The sequence below is a fragment of the Egretta garzetta genome, unplaced genomic scaffold, assembly GCF_000687185.1.
Source record: "Egretta garzetta isolate BGI_Z169 unplaced genomic scaffold, ASM68718v1 scaffold766, whole genome shotgun sequence".
NCBI lineage: Eukaryota > Metazoa > Chordata > Aves > Pelecaniformes > Ardeidae > Egretta > Egretta garzetta.
The window spans coordinates 301,987-317,738 of NW_009260030.1; the positions used below are offsets into that span (position 1 = coordinate 301,987).

General features: G+C 48.5%; 1 protein-coding gene across 1 annotated transcript in view; it reads right to left on the reverse strand.

The window, feature by feature from the left end:
* INPP5A (inositol polyphosphate-5-phosphatase A) overlaps positions 1-15,752 on the reverse strand; it is a 111,718-nt gene that overhangs the window by 90,114 nt on the left and 5,852 nt on the right. The window contains exon 3 of the mRNA XM_009641035.2: positions 6,122-6,174. Coding sequence (XP_009639330.2) covers positions 6,122-6,174 — 53 coding nt within the window. The remainder of the gene's footprint in view (positions 1-6,121; positions 6,175-15,752) is intronic.

Here is a 15,752-nt window from a genome sequence, read left to right on the forward strand (position 1 = left end):
CCCCCCTCCTCTCAGGCAGTTGTAGGCAGCGATGAGGGCTCCCCTCAGCCTCCTCTGCTCCAGGCTGAACCCCCCCAGCTCCCCCAGCTGCTCCCCAGCAGACTTGGATGAAGCACTAGCCACAGAAAATAAGTAAAATTTGTAAAATTTCACAGCTTTGCTTCCTAACCTGAATATTAACTCGTCCTTTGCTACCATCAGCGAGGCAGGGAGCCGGGCAGCAGCTGCGGGCTGGCTCAGCCAAAGCCCATCGCATGGGCAGCCCTGCCCGCTCTCGAGGGCAATAACCCCCAGGGGTAAATGCTGCCCCTGCTTTGGGAGCTCTGCCCTCCAGGAGGAACACGCAGGGGTCGAGGACGACTGCTACCATGCCCAGTGTCTGCCTTGTGGGATAGGCAAAGACTGACAGAAGAGATCTCTGGAAAGAATCATATTGCTTCTATGGAAAATCTATGGATGTTGGTTTGGTTGAGGACAAGAGAAATAGGGATATTCTGGAAGTTCATTCTTAACCAATGAGACCAACTTCAAACTCCTGTGAAACAGAAATACCTTATTTTGCCCCCCTGTGTAAAAGCTAAATTACAGAACCACAAAATGGTTTGGGTCAGAAGGGACCTTTAAAGATCATCTACTCCATCCCCTGCCACGGGCAGGGGCATCTTCTGCTAGACCAGGCTGCTCAGAGCCCCGTCCAACCTGACCTTGAACGCTTCCAGGGATGGGGCAGCCACAGCTCCTCTGGGCAGCCTGTGCCAGCACCTCACCACCCTCAGCGTAACAAGTCCCCTCCTTACATCCAATCTGAACCCACGCTCTTTCGGTTTAAAGCTGTTGCCCCTTGTCCTGTCACTACAGACCTTGGTAAAAAGCCTTTGTCCACCTTCCTTGTAAGACCCCTTTCTATATTGAAAGGCCCCAACAAGGTCTCCCCAGAGCCTTCTCTCCTCCAGGCTGGACAACCCCAGCCCTCTCAGCCTTTCTTCCCAGGAGAGCTGTTCCAGCCTCCTGACCATTTTCGTGGCCTCCTCTGGACCTGCTCCAGACAGCTCCATGGCCTCCTATGATCCCTATGTGTCCACCCTATTTTCTTGTCCATTTGCTCTTCATAACTTCATCTCATTCAGTGCCAGCGCCCGAGTTCCTCGGCACAGGGACTGGAATTCGCTATGAGACCGCACCACACGTGGCTGGCTTTGGCTGGTATTTTTAACAATAATAATAGTGCCAGCCTTACAGCATACCTGTATGCAACCCCGTTCTTGTACCCTAAATCACTTCACACAACCCCACTCTTCCCTGTGGCAGATGACCTTCACATGGGAGGAATTTGCTGTTATAAAGACAGGCGGACAGCGGAGTTTCCTCCCGTCGCCTGCGTTCATCACGTACGAGGTGCTGGTTCCAGCAGGCTGGGAGTCACCCAGACGGCATCTGTCTTTCTGAACTCTGGTTTCCCACAGCGGCAGACAGGGCGCACCGGAGCGGCGAACAGAAAGCCACCCAGCTGTGGTGGCCAAGCTGGCATTCGGCCCTCTCTCTGCTCTGCTTGCGGCTTTTTGTGTCCTGGAGACCTGGGTTGCATCTTTAAAATCTCCGTGGTCTCACTGCTTTGCTATTACGCTCCTTTGGGGGTGGGACGTGGCAAGTCTCGATGAACCAGACAACTCGGGACACTCTTTTCACGCAACACCCCTGCCCCAGCAGAACCCCCCGAAACGGGCCAGTGTGTGCAGGAATTCCCGCACGCCGTGTCGAGGGGCCCAAGGGAAGGCGTCTCCTGTGAAGCCCAAAAGGGACAGCGGTGACAACGTCATGTTTTGGAAAGGGGGTCCCCTCCAGAGCGGTGTGCCCCGTGAGCTGCGGCATGCGTAACACTGCCACGTGCTAAAATCAGTTTTTCCCTTTATGTTTCCTTTGAACTTGAACAAGCAGGTGAACCATACCGACCTGGCATTACCAGCCCTGGGCACAGACATCTCTTGTGTGAGAATTCAGATAAAACCAACAGAGAAGGCACACATGCCTGCTGTTCAGAAGGGGGTTTGCCCCCTGCCCGGGAGAGCACAGGGACAGCCTTTGGCAGAGAGGGGTATCGAGCAGAAACCCCAACCTGTGCACAGGGAGATCCCCCACACCGTGATGGAGTCAGGGAACAAATTTGGACACGGCAAGAAATGGCAGCCAGAACAGCGACTGCAGGATGAAGCCGCGCAGGTCACCGAGCAGCACGCACGAAGGCCCCTTCCAGAGGTACCGGTGGGGTTTTGGTGAGAGGGAACAGCCTAACGTGCTGAATGAACTCGCAGTGACGATAATGCAGTCTTACAACATTCGTATTAACACGAATAACTAGGACCTAACTACACACATCATCTGGAGACGATGGCTCGAGATGTCCACTCCCGTCTCCCTGAGGGATGAACGAAGGGATCCCTGTAGGACAGGGAGCGACCTCATGCCGGGAGCTCACCTCCTGTGTGAAGGGATCGATAATCCATCCCCACCGGCCTAAAAACTGCTGGTTCTTAAAACTTGCTAAGGAAGGACCTTCCACCTACAACTTCCCTGTCCTTAAATTAAAACTTTCAGCACATTACCTGTTTTCCTGCAAATGAAGCCGATTTCCTTCTGCCCTTCCCGCAGGACAGACGGACAGCAAGCGCTCTCCCAGGCGCGGCGAGCCAAGCCCCGCCAGCTCCTGCTCCAGCCCTCCCACCATTCTGGCTCTCCCGCTCTCCCCCCCGCCCACCTGGAGCGCAGCGCCCAAGCCAAGACACGGTACTCTACCCAAGGCCTTGGCAGCACGCAATTAAATAATTACCGGACCTTCCCCCTTTCGTGTCCTTCACGTGATAAATCCATTAACCCACCTCAGTAAGGCAATAACGAACCATATTTGATTTCTTCTCCCTTGAGCCTTTTCTACTGTACGGGGAATGAGTCGGTTATTCCCAATATTGTATTTGTGCTTCTGAATTGTCCTCTCAAAGCCCAATGCTTTGCGCTTCCCTGACTTCAGTCTTGCAATCCTACTTTCTCTAAAATACCAAACCAATTTTGATTGCTGATTCTGACCTCTGGTACGCTTGCCAACACTCCCAGATTGGTGCCATACCCACCTTTTATAGATGCATTCTCTACTCCACCCTCCCTACCAAATACAAACCCTATAACTAAACTGTATGTAAGACTGGAATGCATGCAGGGCACTATCCTGCACCCATTAACACAGTAACACTAAAACTATTGAAATAAAATAAATACACACCCCCCTTCAAGACACTAAAATAAAAAGGCAAAACAAGGTGCATGTAGTTCTGTAGCTCTCTTTCATTTTATCTTAAAACAAAATCTCCGAGTACCCCAAGGTTCCTTACTTTTTGATTCCCACTGAAGATAAGCTAATGAAGAATAATGGATGCGAAAGATCTGGACTCACAGAGGAACTCAACTGGGGCAGATCACTGAATCACACAGGAGGAAAAATCTTTTACGGTCACTTTTGGGGGTTTTGGAAGCCCTCTGTTTCTGGCATGAGGTACATCCCATAATGATATTCTCCTAGGCAGGGAAAATGATTAGCTCCTTCAAGGACTCACACAGAAGAATTACCAACAAGTCTGGCTATGTTTTTACTGAACTATTGGCATGTAGAAATGTAGAGATCAAAAGTCATGGTTATGAGAATGGCCAGAACTGCGTTCACACGCGAATGCACGCGGGCTGGGTTTAAACACTTCCCACACCACGACCAGACACGTGATGCACTTACACTTAAGTAGCTGCATTTTCTAACCCCCTGTATTTCCGTAATATTTCATTTTCATGCTCCAGAAGCTGTTCACAGTAACTCGCCCCTTCAACTTCTCATCAGAAACATCCGCCATCCTGCTGGATGACGTGGATCGCAACCACAGGCTATTCCGTACACAGAGCTCCCACCAGAGCCCACCCCATCGCAGAGCAGCAAAGAGCTCCGAGCCTCCTCACTCTGGCTTCCCAAGGCACCCCTGGGACACGTGAGCACGGTGCACTGCCTGGCCAGAACACCCAGCTACAGGCTGCTCCTCCCTACAACCACCCCTTTTTAACGGCAAACTGGGAGAAAATACTTCCTTTAAATCTGCCTCTGAAGAACATTTTTTTCCTTGGAAAGGCCTAAAAATAAATGCACATTATTTTTTCTGCAAAGAGGAAATCCAAGAGGATAGGAGAGACAGAACCTGGAAAAGTCCTGGTGTAAGAGGTAATTAGCAGCTGGTGCTAAATACCCACTTCTGCAGATCTTTGCTGCTGGAATGACATGCCATGTTGTATGGATCTGGAGAACTTAGCCAGAACCTACATTATCCCATGGCTGCCTGCCTGATTTCTGGGTCAAAAGTCTGCAAAAGGAGAAAACCTGCTGCTTTTTCATTTTTCACAAACTGTTTGCTTAATCTAATAAACCCGCTTATGCAACCAAGGAATAACACTGTTCCTGCACTGAAGTCAGCCTGTGTGAACATTCATCAGACTTGAACATCAAGCCTGCAGTTTTAAGAGGTGGAACAACCACAGGAGAAAGGGGAAAACGTCGAATGTTCACACACATTTAGGTGACTGTAACATAAACAAGCAGCAGAGATGGAAACTATGACTAAATGGAAAAAAAGAGTGTGGTCAGATTTCCAGGTAGGACTAGAGAAATGTGAACCATCTGCAGGTTTATGTATTATTATATTTATTATTATTTATTATATAGTTTTATATAAAAATAATAATTATATTACGAATATTTATTATTCTGTCAAGCCAAGGACAATTTTCAAGCTGTCTCAGGTATGGTGTTTTGCACCATCAGCTGCTCCCCCAGCACACACACCCTACTGGTACTACTGTTACCGCTGGTAAAGGCGGCATTTTCAAACACAGGTCATAAGTAGCTCCGGTTATGAGATGCACCTCTGGTCAACCCCAGCTGGCACTGCTTCTCCCAAGGCCAGGGATCTAGCGTGTAACACCACGATGATGCTCACCTGCCAGTCTCACACAGCCCGCTGCTCCCCGCAGCCCCCACCTCTGTAGGCTGCTGGATGAAACGTTTGTTTCTTCCCTAGGTTTTCACAGCACACCTTACAAGGAACCCTCTGCTTCGAGGAAAGCCACTGACCGTAAGCGAGCCTTGCTCAGTGGGTGCTCCCTCAGCAGCGGGCGAGCGCAGTGGCACGAGGTGTGCCGCCCACCCCGCCACCCAACCCGAGCCGCGAGTGCGGGGTGGCCGGGTGCCTTATTCTGCTCTGGGATGGAGACAAGCAACCCCGCAGAGAACAGGACCGTGCTTGGGTGTGAAATGGGAATCCTGACCTGAATATGACGAATAAGAAGTTCTGTTCCAGTAAAAGTTAATACAGTAGGAACTGGCTTTAAAAAGCCGCATTCCTTAAAGGTACGGCCCCTCCACTGACTTCAGTGGGAACTGGGCCAGGCTCAAGGGATTTGTAGAGAACAGCCTCTTTCCTCAGAAATCCCAGAGGCCAGGGCCGGCCACAGCCAGGCGAGACGCTGCAGAGCCTCGGCCGTATCGGGGCGATGGGGAGCTGCAAGGGGGGGTGCCTTCAGCTCCGCTCTGTGAGTCCCGTGGCCTCGGTCACAGACACCAGGCTGCCTGGATCACGCCTGACGGAGAGCTTGCTTATAACCCGAGTTATCCCACGCCAACTGCGCATACATGTGAATGTTCACATCAGGGTTTGCATCGGTACAACTTACGGGGCATTGTGTGTTCAATACGTGACAAAGCAAGGCTTTGGAACCGACCTACGAACAGACCACTCCATACCTACCAACACCTTCTGTGAAACAGCTGTTAACAGGACCATAGGTAACTTAACAGAACCATAGGTAATCGTTAACGGAACCATATGTAACTGTTAACAGGACCATAGGTAACTTAACAGGACCATAGGTAACTTAACAGGACCATACGTAACCGTTAACGGAACCATATGTAACTGTTAGCAGGACCATAGGTAACTTAACAGAACCATAGGTAATCGTCAACAGAACCACACGTAACCGTCAACAGAACCATACGTAACACGCACGTAACCAGAACTAACTTAAAGATGCAACTTACCAATCAGTAATACACCACCGTGTTCGAATGAAGCCTTTTCTGGACCACTTGCACTGAAAAACAAGCAAATAGGAATCAGTCACCTTAGGTAAAGCATTGCTGTGAGACGTACTTACCCGGGGAAGCAAATAAAACAAAGTTCACCCATCTGCTGTAACTAATAAGCATGACACACCGGCAGAAGTACCTTGAGAACATACACTGTATCTCATAAATCCTGGAATTATTTATATTTTTGGTCCTGCAGCAGGTATAAATTTATGTGTAAAATTAATATAAGCCCTGGTAGTTGTTTATAGATGAAAGAGAACCGATTAGGAAAGCTTTACAACCGTATTTATGCTCAGCCTAACCCAGCAAATTGGTACTGCCTAGGCACAAATGTCCTGGCTTCTTTGTAATTTTACCTGAACTGTGAAACGTCATCAGAGATTTACATCAAATTAAAATGAATGTGATCTGCTGGAAAGCCATTTCTCCTGCTGAGCCAACCCACCCAATATTTCTATAAAAGTTAAGGGGAATTTAAATAATGGTAAAACATTGCATTTATCAAAACTGCAACGCCTGCGAGAAAGCCACAAATCAGCTCACGCCAAGACATGGCACTTATGATACAGCAAAAGGGGTTTTGCAGCACCGCTCCTAAGGCCCTGCCATCAATTACAGCCTCCCGCAAAAAGACACGACCCGGCATCCTATTTATTCACCGCTAACAATGCACGCGGGGCTGGGCTCACGCCCTGCTCATGAATACTGCGCCAGGCAGGCCCCAGGAACGCTGCCCATGGTTCTGCAGCAAAGCACTTCCACTGCGTATTACAAAGGAAGCGCCGGGCGCAGCAGAGCATCCCCGGGCCGGGGCATCGCCCTGCTACGAGGGCACCGCCTGCCCAAGAGACTGGCTGGGTGCATTTGCCCCCCCCCGAGACCGACCGTTCTCCGGGGGATGGCGGGCACAGACGCGCCACCGCTCCTCCGCTCGCGGCCTGGCCTGTGGGCGTTCCCCGTGCATTCAAAACGCGCTTATGAAGATTCTGAAGTGTTTTATTTTACTGAATAAATAATAGCTTGCTCTTGAAAGCTCGAATGTGAAAACCATTTACCGATGCGCAGTTGTTCTATCCCCAACCCAGCGAGATGTTGTTCTCTTCTACCCAACCCAGCGAGATGTTGTTCTCTTCTACCCAACCCAGCGAGATGTTGTTCTCTTCTACCCAACCCAGCAAGATGTTGTTCTCTTCTACCCAACCCAGCAAGATGTTGTTCTCTTCTATCCAAACCCAGGGAAAGCCACTCGCGGCACAAGGAAGGAGACCTATCGACCATCGAGTCCAAGAAAAGCGACTAACAACAAAGTCCTTATGCCGGGAATCAAAATTCCTATTTTGATACTGTGGACACACAAGGAAGAGCTTTCACCTGTGCTTGACTTCGGTCTCTCCTGAAGAGCTGGCTTCCAGTAGCTCACAGGACATATATTAAGAGGGAATAAAACAAATGAACAAAACAAATGTTTAGCCAAATGTAAAGATTTCCTACAGACAAAAGGAGAAAAACTGCCCAAGCCCGGAAGGATCATACAGAACAAATGGGCTTCTGCTCTGAGCCTATGCAAAGTTTATAGGTGCTTACATCTTTTAAAAATGTGGGCTTTTGAAAGCAAGTAAGCTTGCCTAGGTCTAATAGGCCGTATTCAGGAGGAAACCCTAACAGTTCATGACTCTGAAATCCAGCTGATGGGCACATCTGAGGGGAACGCGTTTCTCACAATCCTTTGACTTTTCTCTTAGGAGAGCCCAACTTTTGATTTTCCTCAGGCTGCAGCTCTAGCGAGGAAAACTCTGTGGTGACTGCCAATATCCATGTTGCTCTAAGTGTTTTGGTTTTCAGCACTGAGAAATAACCTCTCTGCAGATCCAACAGCCACTCTGGGGGGTCAGGAACGGCTGGCGGGAGGGCAAACACACCCAATCTTCCTAACAGTCCGGCTTTCCTGGAGGAACTACAGATCTCATAATCCAGTAAGGTCTCCTCTATTCCCACTCTCTGTGACGACCATGACAGCACAGTCATGAGTTGGGATTTGGCAAAATGTCAACATTTATTCAAAAGCAAAACAATGAAAAAAAGTTAAATGCTAAAAGCATTCAAAATTGGCTTAAATCTGATCTCAATCAAAAAAGGGGAGCGCTGTCATTTCATTCTTAAAAATAACTATATTGAACTTCCAATTACGGAAGAACAATATATAGAACCTAAAATCACACAGTCCAAGCCTATGATGAGGCCCAAGATAATGTCTTCAATCAAGCTGTCATTTTTCATTTGCTATTTTCCTCTTTGGCAACACAACAGGTAGCACTTCAAAAGATGAAACATTAACACAGAGCCAACTAGATCATAGAATCCCAGAATGGTTTGGGTTGGCAAAGCCCTTGAAGCTCCCCCAGCCCAACCCTTCCCCTACCCCTGCCATCCCACCCCCAAACCCTGGCCCTCAGCACCGCCTCTGCCTGGCTGTTAAATCCCCCCAGGGCTGGGGACTCGACCCCTTCCCTGGGCAGCCCCTTCCAGTGCCTGACAGCCCTTCTGGTGAAGACATTTCTCCTGACGTCCAATCTAAACCTCCCCTAGCGCAACTTGTTGCTTAGAGCCATATCCAGTTGGGTTTTGAGCATCTCTCTCCAAGGACAGCAATTCTACAACCTCTCTGGGCCCCTCTTCTGTTGTTTATCCTCATGGTGAAAACTTTTCCAGATTAGATTTAGTTGGATTTTCCCTTGCTGCAGTTGAAGACCGGTGCCCCTTGTCCCGTTGCTGCACACCACCCAGAGGCACCTGGCCCCTCAAGAGCCCCCAGTTGGCCACCGCAGCCACCCACAGCAGCGTGGCCACCCACCACCTCCCTCTCGTGGTGTCACAGACGGGCTCTCTGGCTTCTCCTCCCACATCCCATGCTCCAGCTGCAGAGAAGCCTCTACTATGCTTGTTCCAGTTTGCCCCTGTCTGTCTGGTACAGGCACTCCCAAAGAGGACACTGGAGATGTGACATGGCTTTGGAGTGCCAAATAGAGGGAGGAGTCCCTTCCTGGGACCTAACGCATCCTGGGATGCTGCTGGCCACATTTGCTGCCAAATTACAGCGCTGGCTCATGTTCAACTTGCTGCCCAACAAGATCCGGGTCCTCTTCTTTTCTGGGTAGTCACCTCCGGCCTGTATCGCTTTATGAGGGTACCCCGTCCCAGGGACAAGGCTTGGCATGAACCTTTGCTGAACTCCATGTGGTTCCCACCTGATCATTTCTTCAGCCTAAGTCCCTCTGAACAGCTGCCCTGACAGCATCTGCAAAGCTGAGCGTGCGCTCCATCCTGCTGCTCAAGCTGTTATCAAAGGTGTTGGATAGCACAGATCCCAGCATTGACCCCTGAGGAACACCACCAGCAGCCAGCTGGACTTTGTTACCACACTGTGACCCTGGTGGTTGGCCAACTTTCCAGCCATCTTATGCTCCACCTACCCATTACACATCACCAATTGGGCTTCAAGGATACTGCAAGAGGCTGCACCAAAGGCCTTGCTAGAGTCAATGCATACAACAGCCACAGCCCTCCCCTCGTCCATGCAACTGGTCATCCAGGAAGGTTGGCTCCATCACCTTCCAAGGGCTGAGGAGAGACCACCTGGGAGCCTTCCTGAAAGCGGCGGTGACATTTGTGTTTTCCCAGCCCCCCAGGAACCTCTCCCTTTTAAGACGGCAGTGAGAAGCCTTGCAATGCCATCAGCCAGATCCCCTTGTCCCTTGGCTGTGCCCTGCCTGCTGCCAGGGGCTCGTGCACGTATAATTAGCTTAAGGGTTTGTGCAGCCAAAGCATGTGAGACCAGAAGTCCTGTTGTCAGTCACCATCCACTTCTCCAGCAGGCCACCCCACAGGGCTTCGCTCCGATTCTCGTGCTGGCGGCCTCACCAAGGCGAGCCATACCGGTACGAGGTATGCCCAACCCTCAGCGCGGCTGCCTTGTTCCGTCTCATGCAAGCCCACCCCAAGCCAAGCCACTCTAAGGGTCGTCGCAACGCAATTTATGTTTCACGACATGGTAAGAGACAGAATTTCTTACCACAGCTTGGTGTTTCCTCAGACACAGGCTGCAGATACTGGTTTCAAGGGCAGCAGTATTGTCTTAGAGGCTGTTTTGCCAAAAATTTACTTTAATAAGTGTAACTGAAATTCTGACACCTCTCTATTAGAAGTCCTTAAAAAAAAAAATTTAAAATCACAATTTGCAAACTTGCAGTTCCATTCAGCCAGCCTTGCCTTTGTGAACAGTCTCTCAGGAGATTGTGCTGACCTTTTAAAACCCCCTAGAAACACCACCTACATAAATAACCTCTGCTACATCGGGTAAAAGGACCTCCAGACAACATTAACATGAAGAGAGAGGTTAGAGAGGGCTAATGTCAAAAAGCACTGTGAGCAATAAGTAATGCACACAAACCATGATTGATAATGACTAGCACAGAGCCTTAATTCATCTTTTCTCCATCATTTTACTGAGAGGGACCATATCAAATTAAATAGTGACCCAGCAAGGGTTTATTCAACCATACAAAGCGGGGGCATGAAGGAAAGACATATTAAAGTGGCGATGACTGCAGTGTAATTGCAGCTGCTTAAAGGAACACCGCCGGCGGGAGGACGGCAGGGAAGAGCTGGAGGCTGAGCGGCACGAACAACGAGGCACCAGGCGCCACTCAGCACCACCAGCCCCGCACCACCGCGCTGAGGACAACCCCTCCCCGAAGCCCCGCGCCAGGACGCGCGTTTCAGGAACTCACAGCACGCCCGGCCTTTACCGAGGAGCGCGTGTTGTGACAGCGTTCCGCCGAAACCACACAGCGTGCCGCTCCTGCCCCCAAACCACTTCCGTTCGCTCCTCAGACCAGGTTACAGACCTAAGGAATTTATGCTCTCGTGGATTTAGGAGCTGTTCAAAGCACCTTTCTAACTTCCCAGTGTTTCAGAACAATTCGCAATGTATGGAGAAGTCAAGCCCAATTTGGCTTTTGAACACTACCAACACGGTAACAGCGCTATCAGTCAGGTTTTTACTGCTAAAGATTTTTAGATGTCATTACATGAATTTAAAAGTCTGCAAATGAGAATATCTGTGGCGCTCATCAAAAAACGTATAGTGACAGCTTAAGAATAGGAAGCCAATCTATTTAATGACAAAGTCTATTATGTAGTGTAATAATTTAATTGATAATTTGCTTTTTCACATAACGCTTCCATTACCCTTTACCTACCAGAAAATCCAGCATAAAGAATTCAGTAAGGCTGTATCTACTGGAAGACCACACCTAAGTGCCCGTGCATGATGTAAGCAAATGTAAGAAATGTGCGGTGAAACCCGCGCTTGCTCCACTTGTCCTTACATGCAAAACCTCAGGACATGCAAATTGTGATTTCAGCTTCTCCCTGTACCCATGGCCGGTGAAGGAGCCAACCAGCAGCAAGACATAATCTCTTTGCTAGGAGTTATCCTGGAATACCCAAGCACGATAATGATGCAGCGTCTGGAGGACAGGTCGAGTCACGAATTCCTTTGTACGGAAGCTGGGAGTTACGGTGTGCAGCTGGCAGAAGGCCCGCGGAAGCGACAGGTACGCGAATACACATGGCGGGGCAGAGGTTTCGGGGGTCCCTTGTTCAGCTGTCAGAGAACCTCGAAGGACCAAGCGGATGAAGGGGGACGCAGGAGCCAGGATGTGAAGTCAGAGGGGCCGGACCCCAGCAGCTGAGCCGCAGCGCTCCCGTCCGGGTCGCTGCCAGAACCAGCTGAAAATCATGGCGTGCGTCTGAAAGGGGCTGCCAGGCTGTTCCCGCACCTCGCACCCCCTGTCGGGGATACAACATCTCTTCTGCTTTACAAGGCACCTTCTTTTTTCCTCCTACATTTCACTGAACTCTCCAAAGAACATTTAAGTCTCTAAGAATTCCCTTCTTCGGAACCGCAGAATTTAGGGCCGACAGAAGTATAAAACAACAGACCTAAATTCTAGAAGGCCAACCCAAAATGTGACAGCAATCCTGTAGCTCATCTCACTTTTTCTGGGAACGCAAAGAGCCATTGCAAAACTTATTTTATGAAATAGTCACTGAAGGTAGATAATTGCAGTAATAAAACGTATGCTCTTAAGGTCATAGCAGCACAATGATAACACGACACAGAACTGCCAACAGCAAGGTAACACCACTTGCCCCCAGATGACAGAACCAGGTCCCTGGTCTTGCGGCGTACTTGCTGCTATGGTCAGGATAGGCCTAACTCCCCGTTTGGCCACATCCTCTTCCAATTAAGGTTTTCTTTAGGACTTACCTATATAGCCAAATTACATTATTGCTGGAGCATTTGACAGTTACAAAAGCAACAGCGGTGGATGGAAACGTGATGGTTTGGGCCTTTTACCTGGCCCAAGTAGAAGCCAGGACCGGAGGCAGGGGAAGCCCTTCAGCTCTCACTAGAGAGCGTCACCCAGCCTAGGCCAAATAAAGCAAGGACACCTATGCCTCTCCATCATAAATGGACACTTGTTTTGTTGTGTAATTTGCATATTCCCCCAGCCCAACCTGTAATTACCTTCAGACACTCATAACTGGAACACACTTACTTAATTCCTTTAACTTCAACCCAAAATTCACTTCGTACCAATTCGTCTATTTAACATTAAGAATGCGAAAGTTGGCGCTTGGGACCCAATACGACCCAGTAGTCGAACATCCGAGACGTAAGAATGTCACCCTTCGCCTTCGACCTGCGCTGCAGCTGCACAGCATGCCCTGCCTGTTTTGGATCACTGGTGTGCCCTCATATTTCCAAATACAGCTTCTGGAAAGAAGAAACTTCTGGAAGCAGAATTCAAAGCAGAACTATAGCTGGGACAGAGGAAAGGGAAAATTGCTTCTTATTGCAGATTTCAAAGCAACAATCTTTGGTTTTATTTTTTATAGTCAGTAGCTGACCCGCCATCTGCAAGCCAGCATACAGCCAGGTAGAGGTGATATAGATCATCTGTGCACTCTCAGAGAGGTATCTGCATTTTAAAATAGGAAAAAAAAAATCCCACTTCATGTCCCAGAAAGGGGATGCCACATCTTTCACCTTACAGTATTAAGCCTCTTCTCAGATCCTCTGTTAATAGGATTCCTTTAGCCAGCAGATGGATTGTGAATACAGGCAGTTTCATCTACTAAAAGACAACATAAATCATCATTGAGAAAGGAGAGACCGCAGTAAGGTTATCACCATACAGCCTTCTCCATGAAAGGTTTGCATTAAAGCATTAGTGAAATTAATTCATCTTTCATAAGAGCTTTGAGCAGTATCTGTGATCTATGATAACAACCAATTTCTCACTATGGGAAAAAAAAAAAATTACTCAGGCCTGATAGACTACACAAATCTGCTTTTTTTTAAATGGCCTAACATTATCTGGAGTGTTGCTCCCAAAGGCATCATTTGAGTCTCGTGCCCAGCCAAGAGGACCCATAAATCAAGACAGAAAGTTTTGTTAGTTTTATATGCAGTGGGCTGTAATTATTTTGAATTGCATTATGCCTCAATCATTGTAATTACTTTTAGATCATCCTTAAGCAGCAGTAATAAAAAGAAAAGGAATCAGTCTTAAACCATTGCTCACACAAAACATGGTAAATGTGATATGAGAAGTCAGGCTGTACGCACAGGAGCACGTAAATGTCACGCTCGGGCAGGGACGCTGCTCATGCATTCTGCTGTGTCAACGCACGTTTTCAAAATCCACGTTATTTTGTGGTCTTTTACTTAGCACTGTCATGACCAACACTTGTCTAGGAAGAAAATAGCTGATAACAAGATTAATTTTAGCTTTAGAAGTATAAACATGCATGTGAGAACCAAACCCACGCCACTGTTGGGGTGTTGATGTGGCTGTACTCGTGTGCGCTTCAGAGACTCTTTGGCCTTCAGCCCAAACCGAAAACGGCATCGTGTAAAAATCATCACAATTGTTTTCCAACTTTTCAAGTCATGCGAAAAACACGCTGGCTTGGTCTACGCTAGGTCACTCATCAAACGAGCATGGGAAATCTCAGAACTGTGGATGCCGATGCTGCTACCACCTGTGTTACGGCAGCCCCGGAGAGCTCGTATCGCCCTCCCCTCCCGCTGTGCGGAGCGCTGAAACACAACGGGTAAATCCGCACCTTGCCTACGAGCCCTGACCCAACACTCTTACACGGCATTGTGCTGTGGGCAGGAACAGAACTAAACGTTCAGGGTGCTTCAGGGATCGTTCATATCTTAATTGCGAGTGTCTGTGGATTTTCTCTTTTCCAAGTTATCCCTCCTCCAGGCACACGTGCCCTTGGCAACACCAGAACGCGGCGCTTTCTCCTTAGAAAAGTCTTGTCAGGTAAGGAATGGGAACAGTATGAAGGCATCAGAGCCTCAGCAGGTATTTGGCTGCTTCTGGGGTTCTGGAGCGAACAGTCCCGTTCCTAAAGCAGTGCTGCAGGGGGTATCGACTGCAGAAGCTATTGCCCCAAACCACCCGCGGGAACGACTGATCCCTGAGCACCCACACGACACGAACGCAGCCCCTGGTCCACAAAACACTCCGGGAAAGCCGCTAGACTCAACCATTTCCCCAAGAGACCGTGAAGAATTGTTCACGTAGGAGGCAGTAACAAACGCTGCTGGACGAGTTACAGATTTGCCAGTCTCGTGATGAAACAACAGCAGTGAAATAACGACGGAAATAATTCTTCCTGGGTATCAATGAACAATCCATAATTTGGCCTGCTGCTGTTAAGCGTGGTAGCAGCACTCAGGCACCGCTGTTCAGTGCTCTCGGTACCACCATCAAATCATTCGACAGCACTATTCCCTTCCTACTTACGCTGTCAATCATCCGCACTGCTGCAGCTTATGGCTGATGGAGGAGAAAAATAAATGTCTCAGTAACCGCTTAAGTTCCTTCAAAATGATATAAAGAAGTGTTTAAGATGTTTATTCACAGGAGGTAAAAGCTAGTGAAATTATGTCAAAGGCAGTTTCCCTTCCCGGATAGAGATATGGAATATAAAAATGAATAATTTAGTATAAAAGTCAAGAAAAAGAATAACCTACATCCCATCAACCCCATAATTATTTATGCAATGCTCTTCCAAGCGCACATGTGCTACGTAAATATCTCTAAGTACGTATATTTATAAATTCTAAATTACTTTTTAAAGTCTATTTAGCTCTTCCTTATATTAGTCAGGCGCCTGTTTGATCCACAAATGTTACAGGAATCCAACAAACTTCTTCACTTGGCTTTTAGTAAACACCAAACATGCACGCTCCAGATGTTCTTAAGAAATGAAAAATGAGCAAATTAAAGAAAACATGAAAGAAGAGAATTGCAGGCCAAGACTGCACTTGCAGGTGCAGTGGAAGAAAACCCTCGGCTGTGCTTGTGTTTCTGGGTTTGACAAGACCTTCAACAACTGCAACGTGCAGCGCTCCCCAGTTCCGAAAGGGGCAACAGAAAAAGGGAGCACGAGGGCAGCGCCGGAGGGAGGCGTCAGTGTCGTCAGGTGGCGC